The 17,066-nt window shown below is 45.3% G+C and overlaps 1 protein-coding gene across 5 annotated transcripts in view; it reads right to left on the bottom strand.

Annotated features, from left to right (window-relative positions):
- The window catches only part of CPLANE1 (ciliogenesis and planar polarity effector 1), a 180,158-nt gene that overhangs the window by 131,451 nt on the left and 31,641 nt on the right, over nt 1–17,066 (bottom strand). For 3 of the 5 annotated variants that reach the window (XM_030565920.1, XM_030565924.1, XM_030565921.1), the window contains exons 7-9: nt 10,659–10,815; nt 1,345–1,448; nt 1,050–1,232 (exon numbers count right to left, since the gene is read on the bottom strand). In XM_030565920.1, the coding sequence (XP_030421780.1) occupies nt 1,050–1,232; nt 1,345–1,448; nt 10,659–10,815 (444 nt within the window). Of the gene's footprint in view, nt 1–1,049; nt 1,233–1,344; nt 1,449–10,658; nt 10,816–17,066 lie in introns of those variants that run through there. The other 2 variants (XM_030565923.1, XM_030565922.1) reach the window with 2 other exon arrangements.

Here is a 17,066-nt window from a genome sequence, read left to right as displayed (position 1 = left end):
CTGTGGAGATGTGGGTTCAAAGTTAAAGTCACAAGAGAAAAGGAGTTTGTTGGTTTGAAACGAATGACTAAAAATGCTTCACATCCTGCCACAACAGAGATACTGCTCAAATAATGACAAAAACTGGAATAACACAGTTCATCTGTCTTAGATATGCTGATGGCAGGCACTTTAGAAACACTAGCCATAGATTAATGTAGAAAAGGATTCAAATGCACTAGCAGAGCAGTGTGTGACAATACCTCACTATAATCCATCAGTGCTAACAGTCAGGAGCTTTCATTAAATTGATCAGATTCACAGAAAAAGTATTTTAAAGATTCTTATATGCACTTACATTTTGTAACTACCTGTAACTTGTAATTAAGTTTAAATAAAATTGTATATTGCACATGTGTGATTTCTTGTTATAACACATTAGAAGTGCCTTTTGTTCATTTTCAAGAAGCAGTTTTCAATAGTGATACACACTACTGAACACAAATTCATGCACAACTGCACTTCTGATATGAGTGAGAAACTGCATGTGAAAAATAAGGTTCTGAGCTTGCAAACGGCTGTTTAAATATAACTAGCTGCTTTGTTTAGATATCCTACTTTCCCATACAATTGCTATAATTTCATATTCAATCTTGAAACTCTCACAATTTGAAAGTTACAGTAAATTAAATTCTTCAGCCATCAAAGTTATCCTTGCATTAAAAATTAATCCAAGTTTTTAACATTTACAAAAAGTGCATTTCTTCCATCACGATAAAACAACAGGTTTTAGGTAATGTTAATCTCTGAAATATCTAAAAATTTAACCAGTCCTAAAAGTCACAAATAATTTATACTTACAGTGCCACAATGTCAATTTTTCAGCAGGACAAAGCCATTATAAGAAATAGAAGAGAACTATGAATGAGAAACAGATATTGAGAAAAAAAGAGAAACCAAAAGACTTAATTTGAAAGATGAAATGTACTTTAAATAGTAGAAAACATGTAAGAAAGGAAGATATAATCAAATGATAAAGAAAAAAAATTTAAACTTTCAGGTTGTCTCACCTGTATGTTATTAGTGGATGAAAGGGAATAAACTCTGCTGGTCCAAATTCTATAGAGCAACCAGAAGTAACCAAGGTCAGCAATTCACCCATACAAGTCAATAATATCAAGGAGCCACGTTTTAACATGCAAGCCAGAAAGAGACTATCAGGAGTCCAGCTCATGTCACCTACCCAGTATGACCTAACAAAGACAGAAAAAATTAATAGCTTTACAAGTCTACTTTCATATCAAATCAAGGCATCAATGATTTTACTTCTTAGAATAATGTAAATTCTACTCTTCAGATACTGACCTGACAAATTTGGATGGAACCACATGATTCTTGCTACTACAACCTTTAAGGCTACCAGAAACAGTAACAAAATTCAATGTATTTATAAACAAAATCTGAGTTGCCTGTGTAAAAAAAAAAAAAGCACAAAAAAAATTAATGGACCATAATAAAGACTTTTAATACCAAGTTATGCCTTAGATTTGTTGTACTGAAAACATTACTACATGCAGAAATCTTGCCTGCATTACCACATGCAGAAATAATAAGTCATGCTTATTAATATTCAAAGTACATTTTTACCTTTGAAACTTTGCAAATCATAAATTTATTTAAATTATGTCTTTATATTGGCATATAATATCCTCAATATTCATTAAACAGAGAGGTTAATCATAGGCAGAGATGGTAGCGCAGCCCTATACTTAGGCTGCCTAAATTTTCTATTTCAAGACCTTGTTTTCCGTTGCTTGTAAGTCTGGCAAAGCTTAATCATTTGGGTTGAAATCATCTGGTATCTGCCTCAGACTGAATTTTTCTGGAAAGTTTCAGATAAAACGATACAGCCACATCCAGGAAAAATATTTGAGAATCTTTTCCCAACAATAAAAAAATTCTCATATTCAAAAGCTCTAGCACACCAACCTCTGTGGCAAGGTTTTGAAATTTGGCAACAGCTTGCCTGTGTGTCATGATGTGCCTTTTACTATTCCCATGAAAAAGTACTTAAATTTGGCCAAATTAGAAGCCTTTAAAAATCTCATTTTCAGCATTGATTTGTTAGAGTTTGGCAGTTAAGTTCTCCAAAGATTCCACCTGAATTGAGCATGTTCCGTCCCAGGGCTACAGGGGCTGAGCTGGACTTCCCTCTAATTGCTGCTCCCAGGTGCTGCAGGTCTCTCTGGTTCCACACACCAAAACTAAGAGCAGGGAGACAGTCTCTCCCTATTGGCTCCCATGCGGCACGAAAAAGGAAGACTGACTTGAATTGAGAGGAATGGATGGTGGGAGGCTTGGACTTAAACAAGGAAGCAAGGTGGAGGGAAAAGACAGGACTGAAACAGGAACAGGCTGGAAGGAATAAAGGAACAATGGATGACGCTTGGAAGGCAACAGGGACAGAAGAGTCTGACCAACACAGCACACTCCCCTCAAGAACTTGGAATGGAAGGAGTGGTTCCTTAAATCAGAATAATACAGTTCTTCGCAATGGTTTGTCCCTTTCAGTGCTCCACTGTAGGATGTGTGTGCATGCGTGTGCTCTCAAATGGAGAATGCAAAGAGGTGTCCACGGGCTCATGGCTATGCAGAACAGTAACTCATGCCTCCAAACAAAGGCATGTAGGGAGCCACGGCCTGCCACCACTCAGTTCCTTCTCAACCATGGAGTAGAGTCTCCACAGCCAAGTGTAAAGAGGTTAGAAGCACCCACAGAAACAAAACATTTCAAAGAACTCAAGTTACTGTAAGGTAAGTAATCTCAACTCCTTCTTCAAGTACAGTATAGACCCATTTATGCGTGAATCCGCTTAACACGTGGTAGCGCCATGCCTCCCAGTGCTACCATTTAACATACGAGGCTTGTTAACACGCAGTACAGGAACTTGCTATGTAGTGCTACAGATTTGCTCACTAACTCACTGACACAGAAATCGACAGGAAGTGCAGAGCGGAAACATGCTGTACATCTTTACCACCGATGGGGGGGAGGGGGAGGAAGCAATGTTAAACAGTGCTTTGCCGCAGCAGCGCTGTGCCATCAACGGGGGGATGAGGAGGAGGAGGTGGGCAGAAAAGTTAAAGCGCTGCTGCAGCAAAGGACCCTGCAGCGCTTTACGGTCCCTGCCCCTTCCCCCCCGGCCCCCTTGGCCACCAATGGGCGGGGGGGGGGGGGAAGGAAAAGGGAGCAGATGCCCCAGGGCTGGCGATTTAAAAGAGCCCAAGGCTCCAGACACTGCTACCACAGCAGTGGTGTTCGGAGCCCTGGGCCCTTTAAATCGCCATGGGAACCCCAGGTGGCATGGACCAGGTGGCCCAGAAGGGATGGCTGGGGAATGCTGACCCCTAGCCCCGCCTCTTCTGCTCGAGGCCCCACCCCTTCCAGGGGCCAGATCTACCCCCGCCCCATACCAGTAAGTGTCCTGAGTTACTTTCACCCTTATGTAGTAATAATAATGTTTTTATTAAATTACACATTTGAATTTACATTCTTGCAAAGCACCGTTAACAGATAGGCCTGCAGTATTTGGGACGCTGTGAATACGTACGTAATCTTAGATAATTATACATTTATAGGTAGATATCTCAGCATGGCCATCTTAACCCGCTGTCCGTTAACACACGTTCGTGACGGCTTGACTCCCAACATCCATATGTAAATGGGTCTGCACTGGATGACTCTATGGATACTCCATTACACGAGACTCCCAACCAGTAACTCAGTGAGAAGGTAGCAGATTTTCCAGGCTTGTCCTGTCAATATAGGTGAGGGCCCTTCTGATGTCTAGTGTATGCAGGCTGGTCTCTCTGAAGACATGAGGTTTTGGGTATAACACTGTCAGACGAATCTCTTGATTAATGTGTAAAAGTACACCCATGAAAGCTCATGCTCCAATACGTCTGTTAGTCTATGAAGTGCCACAGGATTCTTTGCTGCTTTTACAGATCCAGACTAACACGGCTACCCCTCTGATACTTGATTAATGTGGTGTTCCAAAGAGACCTTTTGGAGAAAGTGAGGATGAGGATGCAGTATAACTTTTATTTATAGAAGGTAGTATATGGCAGGTCAGCCATAAAAGCACCGAGCCCTCCCTCTATCTAGCTGAAGTGATGGCTATGAGGAACAAAGTCTTAGGTGAGAAGTGAAAGTGAGAACAGGTGGCCATTGGTTCAAAGGGAGGTTTCCTCAGGGCATTGATAACCAAATTTAGGTTTCACTAGGGGCCGGCTTCCATAGAGGCAGAAACAAGAAGTGCAAGTCCTTGACATCAGGACATCTCATGAGTTGCTGCCATAACTTCCATTGGAACAGAAAAAGCGACATGTTTGGACTGACAGAGGTCTGCTTTTATGAGACCACAGATTTGACAAATGCGGTGGAAGGCAGAATTGTTGAGCTACTGTTCATGGTCCCAAAGAAAGCATGTGCTTAGGGAATCTGCACCTGTATTCTGGAGGCCTAGGAGAAAGAAATCTCAGCCTATCTGATGAGAGATGCACCAGTCCCACAGCCTTAGCAAGTATGCGCAAAAGGACATAGATCTTGCTCTATCCTGCTGGTTGACAGAATATATTGTTGCCCTGTTGTCCAGCATTGGAGTGATGGAGTGACCCTATATGGGTGAACAAAACATTAGCAAGCACAATGAACTGCTCTCAGCTCCAGAATGCGGATGTGATGTGGACTGTGACCTCTTGTGCAGATCACCTGCTCTGGGATGTGGCCCTTGGAGGTGAGTTCTTGGAGTAGGGGATGTGAGAATGGGGTTCCCACACATACCTTCCAACACCATCACCTGAGAGAGTTCAGAACTTACTGAGGTACTGTGGAAAAACCGTATCTGCTTGGAGCATATATAGACTTTAGCCACGTCTGAAAGCACCTAAGGTGCAGCCTTGCCTGAAGTGTGATGAACGCTGAGTCTGTCATGTGGCCCACAAGGTGTAGGCAGGTCCCTGCAGTTGTTTGCAGGCTGTGTTTCTGGAAGGGTGGATAGCTATATGAAATTAGGCATCCTTGAGGTCAAGGGTGACAAACCAATCTCCCAGATCTAGAGATGGAATTATAGTGGCTAGTGTCACCATCCTGTAGAGCTGGAAAAGGATACAGGTGTTCAGGTTTCTTAGGTTGAGGATCAATCTCCAATCTCCATCCCTTTTGGGAAGGTGGAAATAGTTGGAATAGAATTCCCTTCCGACGAACTCTGGGGGAAATGGCTTGATTGCCCCCAAGAGTACGAGAGACTGGACCTCTTGTTTCAAGAGATCTTCATCAGTGAAAGAAGATGGAATACCCCATACTGATCGCCTCCCAAATCCATCTTTCTAAGGTAATCTGTTCCACGGCAGAGAGGAAGTGTGATACCTGATCTCCAAAAGGGGGTTGGATAGAATTGTTCAGCACAGGATCTGGGAAGGTAAGTAGATTGAGGCCCTTGTCGAGGACATAAAAACAGTTTCTTAGAGGGAGGTGTAGATAAAGTTGCTGTAGAACAGGGTAGGGTCCCCTTTCCTGGGGTCTTGATTTCCTCTGAAAGTCCAAAGGTCTGTGAAGGCTGTGGCTAGGGATCTAGAAGCCATGTCCGTAGAATCTAGGGTACCTTGGAGGGAGGCTTTAGCTAGCAATTTCCCCTCCAAAATGAGAGCATGAAATTGTTCCCTCTGGTCCTGTGGCAGATGTTCAACAAAATGAATTAACTTAGAATTGGTTAGAGTCATACTTCACCAACAGGGCTTGGTAGTTTGCCACATGGAACTTGTGGGCCATCAAGGAGTAGTTCTTCCCAGGAGGACTTCTTTATCATAAAGATATGGCATGGGATGCATCCACCACCAGGGAATTGGGAGAGGGGTCGGAAAATTCCATTCCTGTGTCCAGAATATAGTACTTGTACCAGCTTGCTTGCAGATGGGCTGGATAGTGGCAAATGTTTGCCAGACTGTGTGACCAGGCAATAACAGAGACTTATTTATTGGGATGTCAATCTTTCCCTGAGAGGTAATATTTAAAATGTCTAGCAAGGAGTGTTGAGACTGTTGGACCTCTTCTAATGGGATCTGGAGGGATTCTGCCAGGCATTTCATGCGGTATTGATAGGTCCAAAAGACATCCGAGTGAAAAGGGTTCTGAAGGTATTACAGCCTCATCTGGGGATGAAGAGAACTTAGCTAATGTGGGTCAGATTCTCTTCATCTTGGGGTCCTATGGCTCTTGCATGTCTCCTGGTGCTGATGGGACATAAGGTACCAGACAGCGATAATGCGGTGCCAGCTGGTGAGCCTGTGGTACTGAAGGTTGGCCAGTCAGTGCCTGTGAAGGATGTGCTACCAGAGCTTTTCTGGTTGGAACCCTATAAAATTGTTCAGCAAAGTGACGGAAGGGATTCCAGTAAGTCCAGTAAGGGGACAGATAAGAAAAGGGTCCCCAAGGAGAGTCATAATTAGCAGCTCTAGGTCATCTGGTGTGGTCTGAAAGAGCTTCTTCCAAATACTTGTTCAGCAGAGTGTGATGGTAAAGTGGGGGAAAGAGCCTGTAGTGAGAACAGAGTCTGAAGAATTATCATCCCCTGGGCTGAAGTGGGAAGCCTCAAAACAAATCGCCGGTATCGCAGACTGGAGGTTTGACCAAGGTTCAATCCACCTGGGCATTTCCAGGGAAGGGGCACTGGTAGAGGATCGTAGCAGGGGGACTCTGGTATCTCTAGTATAAACAGGTTGTCCAGAGAAAGAAATCTGGAAGATGCTAGAAGACTATCGCATTCAGAAGACTGAGTCAGTACCAAGGTTTGAAGGTGCAGGGATGGTAAGCATGGTACCCGCAAGGCTTGTGGAAGAGTTCCTCTGACCTCAGAGTCCTGATGCAAGGGAAATGATGGTACCAACGCATGGGAGGGCTGTGCATCTCTCAGTGCCTGGATATGTCAATTGGTAATGAGATAGGCTGCTCCCTGTGTTGTTTGCTAGAAAACTTGTCTGCACGCTGTGATATTGGTGGCTTGCTACTGGATTCAGAAGAAGTCTCAGCAGTACCCCAGGAGGACATGAGATATAGTTAGTGTGGAATTTATGGGGTGACCTACTCCTCTTTGGCTTTCTAGAAGGAGAAAGGACGCGGCTTCTTCTACTTAGAAGGTGCTGCTGCCACCACAGTGGGCTTGGTTGAGGCTGAGGCTGATATACTGCTGGGGCTAATGAATGCTCCATTAGATGGAGCTTCAGTCTAGCCTCTGTCTTCCAAAGCCTTGCTTTTAGATCCCATACAGACCATGCACTTAGACTGGATGTGAGTGTCTCTGTGGCCATGGAGACAATGCAAATACCCATCACTATGGGGGAAAAGACCTGTAGCAGGTCTGGCAGGGCTTAAACCCCAGAGTCTTAAGAATAACCTGGAGTACTGGTGAACCAAATAAGGAAAAAAACAGTGAAGTAACCCCCCTTATAAACACAAGTGTATAAAACTAAATAAATAAAATAACCAAGAAAATAAAGAAAACCTTAAAAATAAATAGTATATAAAGAAAGGGAGAAATCTGAAAAAATCAATGAACATGCAATCACTCTGTCTCAAGCTGCAGGCTGTCAAGAAACTGAATGGCAGCAGGCCCACACCTCTCTCTGTGCCCTCACTTGGAGGCACAAGAGGCTGCTCTGTACAGGTGCAGGCCTGTGGACAGCTGCATTCTCCAGCTGAGAGTGCACAGGCATGCGTTCATCCTATGGTGGAGTATCCATAGAAACATATACTCAAAAAAGGAACCAATATTCCTGAGTCTCACCATTCCTCTGCTGTCTAACAAATTTATTTGGGCATAAGCTTTCGTGGGCTAAAGTCCACTTTGTCAGATACCAGTGAGTTTCACAGATATTTGTAGTCTCTAGGGTGCCATAAGTACTCCTCGTTCTTTTTGCTGATACAAACTAACACAGCTACCATTCTGAAACCTGTCACTGGCAGAGTGTGTGTTTCCTTCCACTCTAGTGGTTGCTGCACATAGAGAATGACAACATACTACTGGTGTCAATTATTCTGCTAAGTTAAGTGTCAGAGACTATGATTTGGCTCTAAAAGGGTCCAACCCTGCTGATGACCCATGCAGGTGTCAATACGTTTTCACATACTCTATTTTTTCAATTTGTTGGTTTTTCTTCAAATATGTAGGACCTTACACACACACAAAAACACATTAAAAGAATGTTAATATTGCTAAGTCAAGCACACAAAAGTTAGGAAATGCCAAAATTAAGAGTGCCTGTACAAACTTAATTAAGTCCCTTTGTGCATATTAATTATCACATTCTTTAATTGCATACTATTTATTTCTACATGATCCCTGCCTCATCAGTGCACCCATTGGTCAAAGAAGATAAAACAAAATACTAAACAGCTGTTCATTCAGTGAGCTCTGTCCGTTCTGTGCACTGAATGTGGCAGGGATTGTGTAGGAAAAATAGTATGTGATCATACACACAAGGAAACAAAATTAAGGCTATGGGGCAACCTTAATTCTGGCATTTCCTATTTTTGAGTGCCTGGCATTTTTTAAATGTAGTTTGTGTGCAGCAATATGAACATGCATAAGAGAGGCCATTGCTAATGACTGCTCTCTGGATCCTGTTTGTGAAGAGTGATTTGAACATTGCAGTGTTGCAAGGTGCACTCCAGCTATGTCACGTGAGCTAGCCAACATTACTTATGGTTCAATGCATGGAAAGCTGCAGAGAGGTCAGGCAGAATTATCACTGAGATGTGTCCTCTATCCATTGGCATGAGAAGCTAATGAGAAGTTACTGAATTGTAACTGGAGGCTCATCAAGTTGTGTGGTCCCAATCTGTATTCCACTGTGGGGAGCTATGCATACACACCATGTGCCCAGAGCTGAAAAATATGAAAGCAGTGTTCACTGGTTCACACATGCACTCTGGCACATCTTAAGGGCATGGCCTCTCTACCACATGGACGGAGGGACAGCCACAACCGTCTCCTGGTGGACAGAGCCAGGACACCTATGCCTGCCCCGCTGGAAGCAGAGAGGTGGAACCAGAACTGGAAATATAGAAGGCAGGCACTGGAACCTGTCCTTGGGAAGATGCGGTTTTTTGGTGACAGAATTCAAGGTGGTCTCAATGAAGTCAAAATTATGTGGGGGTGAGAACAGATTTTTCAGAGTTTACTCTGACTCCCAGTGAAGAGAGGAGGTGCAGCATCATAAGAGTTGATGCACAGGCTTCCTGGTGGCAAGAAGAAAGTCGGCAAGATAGTGGAAGACAATGAGATCATGACTTCTGATGTGAGTTGCTATTACTACTAAGAATATCTTGATCAATACTCTGGGAGCGACAGATATTCCAACATGATCTTGAGAAAACTGAACTTGTGAATGAAGCAGTGGAGATGGTGGAGGTTGAGGATAGGTCTCCAACTGCCTCTCTTTTTGAGTAACAGGAAGTAAGGAGAGGAAAAACCCACTCCTTTGGTATTAAGCAGGGGAAAATTCTATCAATCCTCACTACAATAGGGAGTTTGCCTTGTTTGAGAATATTTTCATGAAAGTCGTCCCTGAACAAGAGTAGAGAGGGTTTTTTGGAGGAGATAGGGATGCAAACTATCATTTAGCCAGACTGGATGATGTTCAGCCCCCACCTGTCCATTGTTATTGCACTTCAGGTGTTGAAAAGAGTGCTAAACAACCCCCAGACAGTGTGTAGGGGTCAGGAACTGTTGGGCTTAGTGTTTTGCGGCTCTCAAGCACTCATCAAAAATAACATCAAGGCAGGGGCTGAGATGGAGATACATAGCCTGTTGCAGAGGGTGTGGGGAAACAGGTCATTTGAACTTTATGTCTCTTGTGAGGCGGTTCATAGGATCTCTGATGGAATAAACTACTGAGCAATATGTCCAAGAGAATAAATCTTAAATAGATCTATAAAACACAAACTATAGACTATAAAAACTGTATGACTGTTAAAACTATTTACAAAACTAAAACTTTGTAGGACAAAGCTGAAGCTATGGACACTGGTGGTTCTGAAAACGAGTACGTGGTGGTGAGAAGGAAATAGAGAGGTGGTCTGCCTGCCCTTTATCCTGTCAGATGGAGACATGAGGTGAGTCAGGTCCCACACGCAGACCAACAGACGCTTTTCAAATTCACCAGCTGCGCGCATACGGTGCACATGCATAACCTCCCACAGTGGAATACAACACGTACCATTACTCAAAGAACCTTTCACGCCAGGGCTGTGTCTATTCTGTGCTTCAGGCTGTAGCCTGACTGTGAAGCATTCAGGATAACAGCAGATGCAACATGTTGCTTGAGCTTAGATGTCACTGCTTTCTCAATGACTTTCCCTAGTAATGGGAGGTCAGATATAGTGTATTAGTGGGAGAGAATTTCTATATCAAGTTTTGATGTTTTGAGAATCAAGCAGATGATCCATCTTCCTGAGAGCCACGCTTTTCTGAAGAACTTCCTAGCTATAAAATATGGTTATGATTAAATAGAAAGCCTATCTGAGAGGCAAGTCTAAAATAATTTAATAAGGTCACTTTTAACAAATTGTATTCTATTTGCAAGATTAGCTTTAGTGATCTACTTTCTACCAGTCATACCTTTGGATCATTTTGATTAACGGCTACTGCCAGTAAAAGTCCATCCCTTGAAAATGCAGTAAGCAAAGCTCCTCTCGACTTCACTGACACACACACCGGAACCAGAGTGAGCAGGGAACATGCTTGCTGTGCCCAGTGGATATGATAAGGTAAAGAACTGTATAAAAAAAAATTGTATTAAATGAGAAATAATGGTGCATAAACAAACTAGGGAAATACAGCCTAGATGGAGATAATAAAAGGTGGGTGCACAACTGCTTGGAAAACCATTTCCAGAGAGTCATTATCAGTGGTTTCCACTCAAGCTGGAAGGGCATATCGAGTAGGGTCCCACAAGGGATCAGTTCTGTTCAAGATCTTCATCAGTTATTTAGATAATGTCATACAGAATACACTCATAAAGTTTGTGGATGAACCAAGCTGGGAGGGGTTGCACGTGCTTTGGAGAATAGGATTAAAATTCAAAATGATCTGGACAAACTGGAGAAATGGTCTGAGGTAAACAGATTGAAATTCAATAAGGATAAATGTAAAGTACTCATTTAGGAAGGAACAATCAGTTGCGCACCTTACAAAATGGGCAAATGACTGCTTCGGAAAGAGTTCTGTGGAAAGGGATCTGGGGGATCATAGTGGATCACAAGATACATATGAATGAACAGCGTAACACTGTTGCAAAAAAAAGCAAAACATTCTGTGATGTATTAGCAGGAGGGTTGTAAGCAAGACACAAGAAGAAATTATTCTGCTCTACTCTGCACTGAATAGGCCTCAATTGGACTACTGTGTCCAGTTCTGGGTGTCACATTTCAGGAAACGTGGACTAACTGGAGAAAGTCCAGAGAAGATCAACAAAAAATAAAGGTCTAGAAAACAAGACCTATGAGAGAAGATACAAGCAAGAGGGAGAAAAATTGTTCTCCTTAACATCTGAGGATAGGACAGGAAACAATGGGCTTAAATTGCAGCAAGGGTGGTTTAGATTGGACATTAGGAAAAACTTCCTGACTGTCAGGGTGGTTAAGCACTGAAATAAATTGCCTTGGGAGACAGTAGAATCTCTATTATTGGAGATTTTCAAGAGCAGGTTAGACAAATACCTGCCAGGGCTTGTGTAGATAAATGGTTCTCAACCAGGGGTACTTGTAAACATTAAATAAAAGTAAATCTCAGAGTAAATTTAGCTGATGAACAAGATTTAATTTATTACAAGTTAAAAATTCTCTGTATTTATAAAAAAGTTTCTAAAATGATTGCTGAAGGTTGAGAATGAATTTGTTTATTTGTATTCAACCATAATTCTGGCCTTGCATATAAATGCCCCAAATAAGCACACACTCATCCAGTCTGCCACTGTTACAAACAGGTGGTTCGACTTTCTGAAAGGCTTTATGTGCTCAATGTCGAATGCTAGTGCTCTCCGCACATCTAGCGAGTGAAGCCTCTGCCCCTGTGCATTACCATGTGGCTCAGGATAGAAAACTGGTAGAAAAATGTCCTGGCCAATATGGAATTGGGATACCACCTTGAGCAGGAAGGCTGGGTGTGGCTTGAGCTGTATCTGTCCTTGTGGAAGACTGGGGGGGGGGGGTTAGAGGTTAACACTTAACTCTAACACCTTCCTGGCCGAAGTAACAGCAAGCAGAAAGGCACAGAAGGAAACGTAGCTAGTGGCTCGAATGAGGTTCCCATTAATCTAACTAGGACCAGGTTGAGGTCCCAAGCCGGTACCGATGGACAGGACTGTGGATATAGCCATCCCATGTCCTTAAGGAAACTGCCACCATAAGGTTCGTGAATAGTGAGCACTCTAACTCTCCTGGGTGGAACGCTGAGATGGCCGCAAGGTGTACTTTGATGGATGATCTGCAATGCCTTGCGGTTTCAGATGAAGTAGATAGTCCAGGATGAATGAGATAGATGCCTGATGTGGGGGTATGTGACTGCAACTGCATCAACACGAGAACCTTTTCCACTTGGCCAGGTAAGTGGCCTCGTGGAAGGTTTCCTGCTACCAAGCAGCACCTCCCTCACCAATCCTGTGCATTGGAGCTCCACTGGGTTTAACTATGAAGCTTCCAAGCCATGAGATGGAGAGACTGGAGGTCTGGGTGAAGCAGGCAGCCGTGGTCCTGTGTAATCAGATCAAAGAGGAGTGTGATCAGGGTGTCCACTGACAGCTCCAGAGGCATGGTGTACCAATGTTGGTGTGGCCGCGCAGGAGCCAGCAGAATTACCTCCGCCTTGTCTCTGCAGATCTGGAGGAGAACCTTGTGGACAAGACGTATCACCGAGAAGGCATACAATAGACGGTTCCCCCAGGATAGCATGAACGCATCTGAAATAGAGCCCAGACTGTGCTTTTGGAAGGAGCAAAATGTGGACACTTCCTGTTGCTCCTGGTGGTGAATACGTCTACCAGAGAAACCCCTACCTTTGGAATATGGAATGTATGACGTCCGGCCAGATGGACCACTCGTGACTGCAGAACGACCTGCTGAGGTGGTCCACAAGCTCGTTCCATGCTCCCAGGAGATAGGACGCCTCCAGGTGAATGGAGTGGGCTATACAAAAATCCCACAGGTGGAGAGCCTCCTGACAGAGAGGGGAGGAGCGGGCTCCATCCTGCCTGTTTATATAAAACATGGCAGTGGCGTTGTTGGTCAACACCACCACACGCTGACCTTTCAATATGGTATGGAAGGTCTGGCAGGCTAGTCTCATCACTCTGAGCTTCTTTATATTGATGTGGAGCAGGATCTTGGACTGCAACCACCTAGCCTGAGTCTGTAGGTCTCCTAGTGGGGTCCCCAATGCAGGTCTGACATATCCGTTACTAAGGTCATGGATGGTTTAGGGGTGCTGAATGGGGCTCCTTCGCAGACCATGTGAGGGTCCAACCACAAGCCTAGGATATCTAAAACTCGCACTGGTATTGTTACTACCAAGTCTAAACTGTCCCAACCTGGGCAATAAGCTGAGGCAGGCCATGTCTGGCCTGACCTGAGCTTCAGCCTGGCATTCCTGACCACACAGGTGCATGCCAGCATGTGTCCCAGGAGACTGATGCATGTCCTCGTGGTCTTGGTGGGATATTGTCTGAAAGTCTGAATGATGTTTAACAGTGTTTGGAATCTAGATTCTGGAAGAATGGCTCTTGCCTGAACCGAGTCCAGCACCACTTCAGTGAATTCTATCTGTTGGGTAGGTAACAATGTCAACTTGTCCACATTGAGGAGACCTAGTCTCTGGAAGGTCTCTCTGACTAACCGGACCTGGGAGACCACCTGCTCCCTGCAGCAGCCAGTCGTCAAAGTAGGGATACACCTGCACCTGTCTCTTGCAAAGAAAAGCTGCGACCACAGACATGCACTTGGTGAACACCTTGGGGGCTGTTGATAACCCGAATAGGAGTATTGTGAACTGATAATGTATGTGGTTGACAACAAACCTCAGGAAACGTCTGTGGGCCAACCAAATGGGTATATGAAAGTATGCATCTTTCATATCAAGGGAGGCACACCAGTCCCCTAGATCCAGGGAAGGAATAACTGTGCTCAGGGAGACCAAGCAGAACTTCAACTTCACCATGAACTGATTGAGTCCTCGCAGATCTAGGATGGATCTGAGACCCTCCCCCTTTTGTCTTGGGGATTAGGAAATAACAGAAGCAGAATCCCTTGCCCCTTAGCTCCTGAGAAACCTCCTCCACTGCTGCTATAGCGAGGAGCAATTGCACCTCCTGGATAAGATGTTGCTCGTGAGAGGGGTCCCTGAAGAGGGACAGGGAAGGGAAGTGGGAGGGAGGGGAGGAGCAGAATTGGAGAGAATATCCCACTTCTACAGTGTGAAGATCCCAGCGGTCCGATGTTATATGTGACCACACACAGTAGAAGTGGGGATAGATGGTTCAGAACTGGGGGGAAGGATCCAGGATAACGGCTGGTATGCTGTCCTCAGGCATCCCTTGAAAATCCTTGCTTAGATCCCGATGATGGCTTGGTCGGGCCTTGCCCTTGGCTGAGAGAGGGTTGGAAGGTGTAAGCTTATTATTCCTACCCGTACAGCGGTATGAATCCTGCCTTGGGAGGGACTGGTATTGCTTCTGCTGCTGCTAAGGTTGAAACTTGAAGGGTTTTCTCTGGGTAGCAGGAGTGGTCATCCCCAGAGATTTCATAGTTGCCCTCAATCTTTTAGGCTCTGAAGCCTCGAGTTTATCTGGTCTGAAAATAGCCCCGCGCCCTCAGAGGGAAGGTCCTGCAGGGTCTGCTGAACTTCCAGGGGAAGCCTGGAAGCTTGGAGCCATGCGGTTCTTCTCATGACCACCCCAGAGGAGATGATACATGCGCAGAGCTAGCAAAGTCGAGGAAGGCCTGCAAGGATGTCAGGCCACTGCCTACCCCTCCTCAACCAGAGCCAAGAACTCAGCCTTCGACTCAGTGGGGAGCAACTCCTTCTTTTTGGACATAGAGTCCCACAAGTTAAAATTATGCCTGCTGAGGACAGCTTGCTGGTTAGCTATCCTCAGATGTAAGCCCCCCACGGCATAAAATTTCCTGCCAAGAGGTCCATATGCGAACAGGAGCTGCTAACAGGGAGTTTTGCAAGGGAGTTCTCCAGGTGAAGGAGGAGCACATACAGCATCTGTGGGGTAAGTGACTGTCTGCAGTGTTTGGGTTTGTGTGTGTGTTTGGGGGTTACTTGCTGTGTGCTGAGCTTGTGTTTGTCAGTCTGTTTGGTTTGTTTGTTTGAAGGACCGTGTGCTGTAGCTGGCAGTTGGAGGTGGAGCTACTAGGAAGGTTTGAAAGCTAGAAGCCTCTGGTAATTGGCTGAACCTTAACCAGTGGGCGGGGCATTCACTCAGGCCAGGGCTTTATAAAGCTGCGCACAAGCGACCAGGGAGCTTAGCGACCAGGAGCTGCTAACAGGGAGTTTTGCAAGGGAGTTTGGAAGGGGAGTAGGAAGGGAGAGGGGGTACCTTGTCGGTCTCATCTGTGACCCATTGGTCCCCTGAACCCATAACCTGAGCCACATCGAAAACCTTTTTCTGTTTACAGCAGAGAGGAGCGGACAGGGAGCTGTAGACGGGAATTTGAGAGAGTTTGACAGAGGGAGGCTTACAATGGTGAGGAGGACCCGCAACACCTGTGCCAGCACTGCTTCTGTCTCCTCCACCTGCGCCTGTAGCCAGACAGAGCACCAAAGCATGGATGCTTTTACCCAGATTCTGGTGTGGGCTTGCAAAGACTGTAATTTGCAATTTCCACTTACTGATATCCAGGCTGGGGGTGGCATCCAATGTGAAAGGTGCCTACTGGTGGAATCTCTCAGGCAGCAGGTGGGAGAGCTACAGGAGGAGGTGGCCAGGCTGAGGAACATCCATGTCCATGAGCAATTCCTGGACAGTATCCATGTGGAGACAGCTGACGTAGCTGTCCCAGTTGACAGGACTACTGACACTCCAGTGGAGGAGGAGATGCCTCAGGGTGTATCTGACACACCAGTGGAGGAGGAGGCTCAGGGTGGACACAGCCAGCTGGTTACTTCTAGCAGCAGGCAGTGCTCCACCACTGCTGTGAACCCTCCTGTTGTGGTAAAAGATAACCATTATCCTCTTCTTGATACAGGAGAGAAGAAATCACCCCCAACCGTTAAGGGGGTGAAGCCTCGTACCCCTAAGGCTGGGAGGTCTGCTGCCACCACTGATAAGAAATGTACTGTAGTGGTGGTTGGAGACTCTCTGCTGAGGGGGACGGAGATACCCATCTGTCGCCCTGACTGTTCATCCCGGGAGGTATGCTGCCAGCCAGGGGCCCGTATCCGAGATGTTACAGAGGCTTTGTCGAGGATTATCCGGCCTTCTAACTACTATCCCATGCTACTCATCCATGTGGGCACAAATGATACTGCGAGGTGTGACGCTGAGCAGATCAAGAGTGACTACAGGGCTCTGGGAGTATGGGTTAAGGAGTTTGGAGCGCAGGTGGTATTCTCTTCGATTCTTCCTGTTGAAGGTAGGAGTCCAGGCAGAAACAGATGCATCGTGGAGGTGAATGCCTGGCTGCGAAGATGGTGTCGCCAGGAGGGCTTTGGCTTCCTCGACCATGGGATGCTATTTGAGGAAGGACTGCTAGGAACAGATGGCGTTCACCTTTCGAAGCGGGGAAAGGCCTTATTTGCGCACAGACTGGCTAACCTAGTAAGGAGGGCTTTAAACTAGGTTCGACGGGGACAGGTGAGCAAAGCCCACAGGTAAGTGGGGAACAAGACCTGGGAGATGGGTTGGAAACAGGAGGGAGCACGGGCTATAATGGCAGAGGGGAAGGAGGGTCAGGGCAAAGCTGGGAGGCAAGATCAAACCAGTATCTTAGATGCCTTTATACAAATGCAAGAAGTATGGGTAATAAG

The sequence above is a fragment of the Gopherus evgoodei genome, chromosome 6 (genome assembly GCF_007399415.2).
Source record: "Gopherus evgoodei ecotype Sinaloan lineage chromosome 6, rGopEvg1_v1.p, whole genome shotgun sequence".
Taxonomy (NCBI): domain Eukaryota; kingdom Metazoa; phylum Chordata; order Testudines; family Testudinidae; genus Gopherus; species Gopherus evgoodei.
The sequence above is the reverse complement of the archived record's forward strand: the minus strand, read 5'-3'. Positions and strand labels throughout refer to the sequence as shown.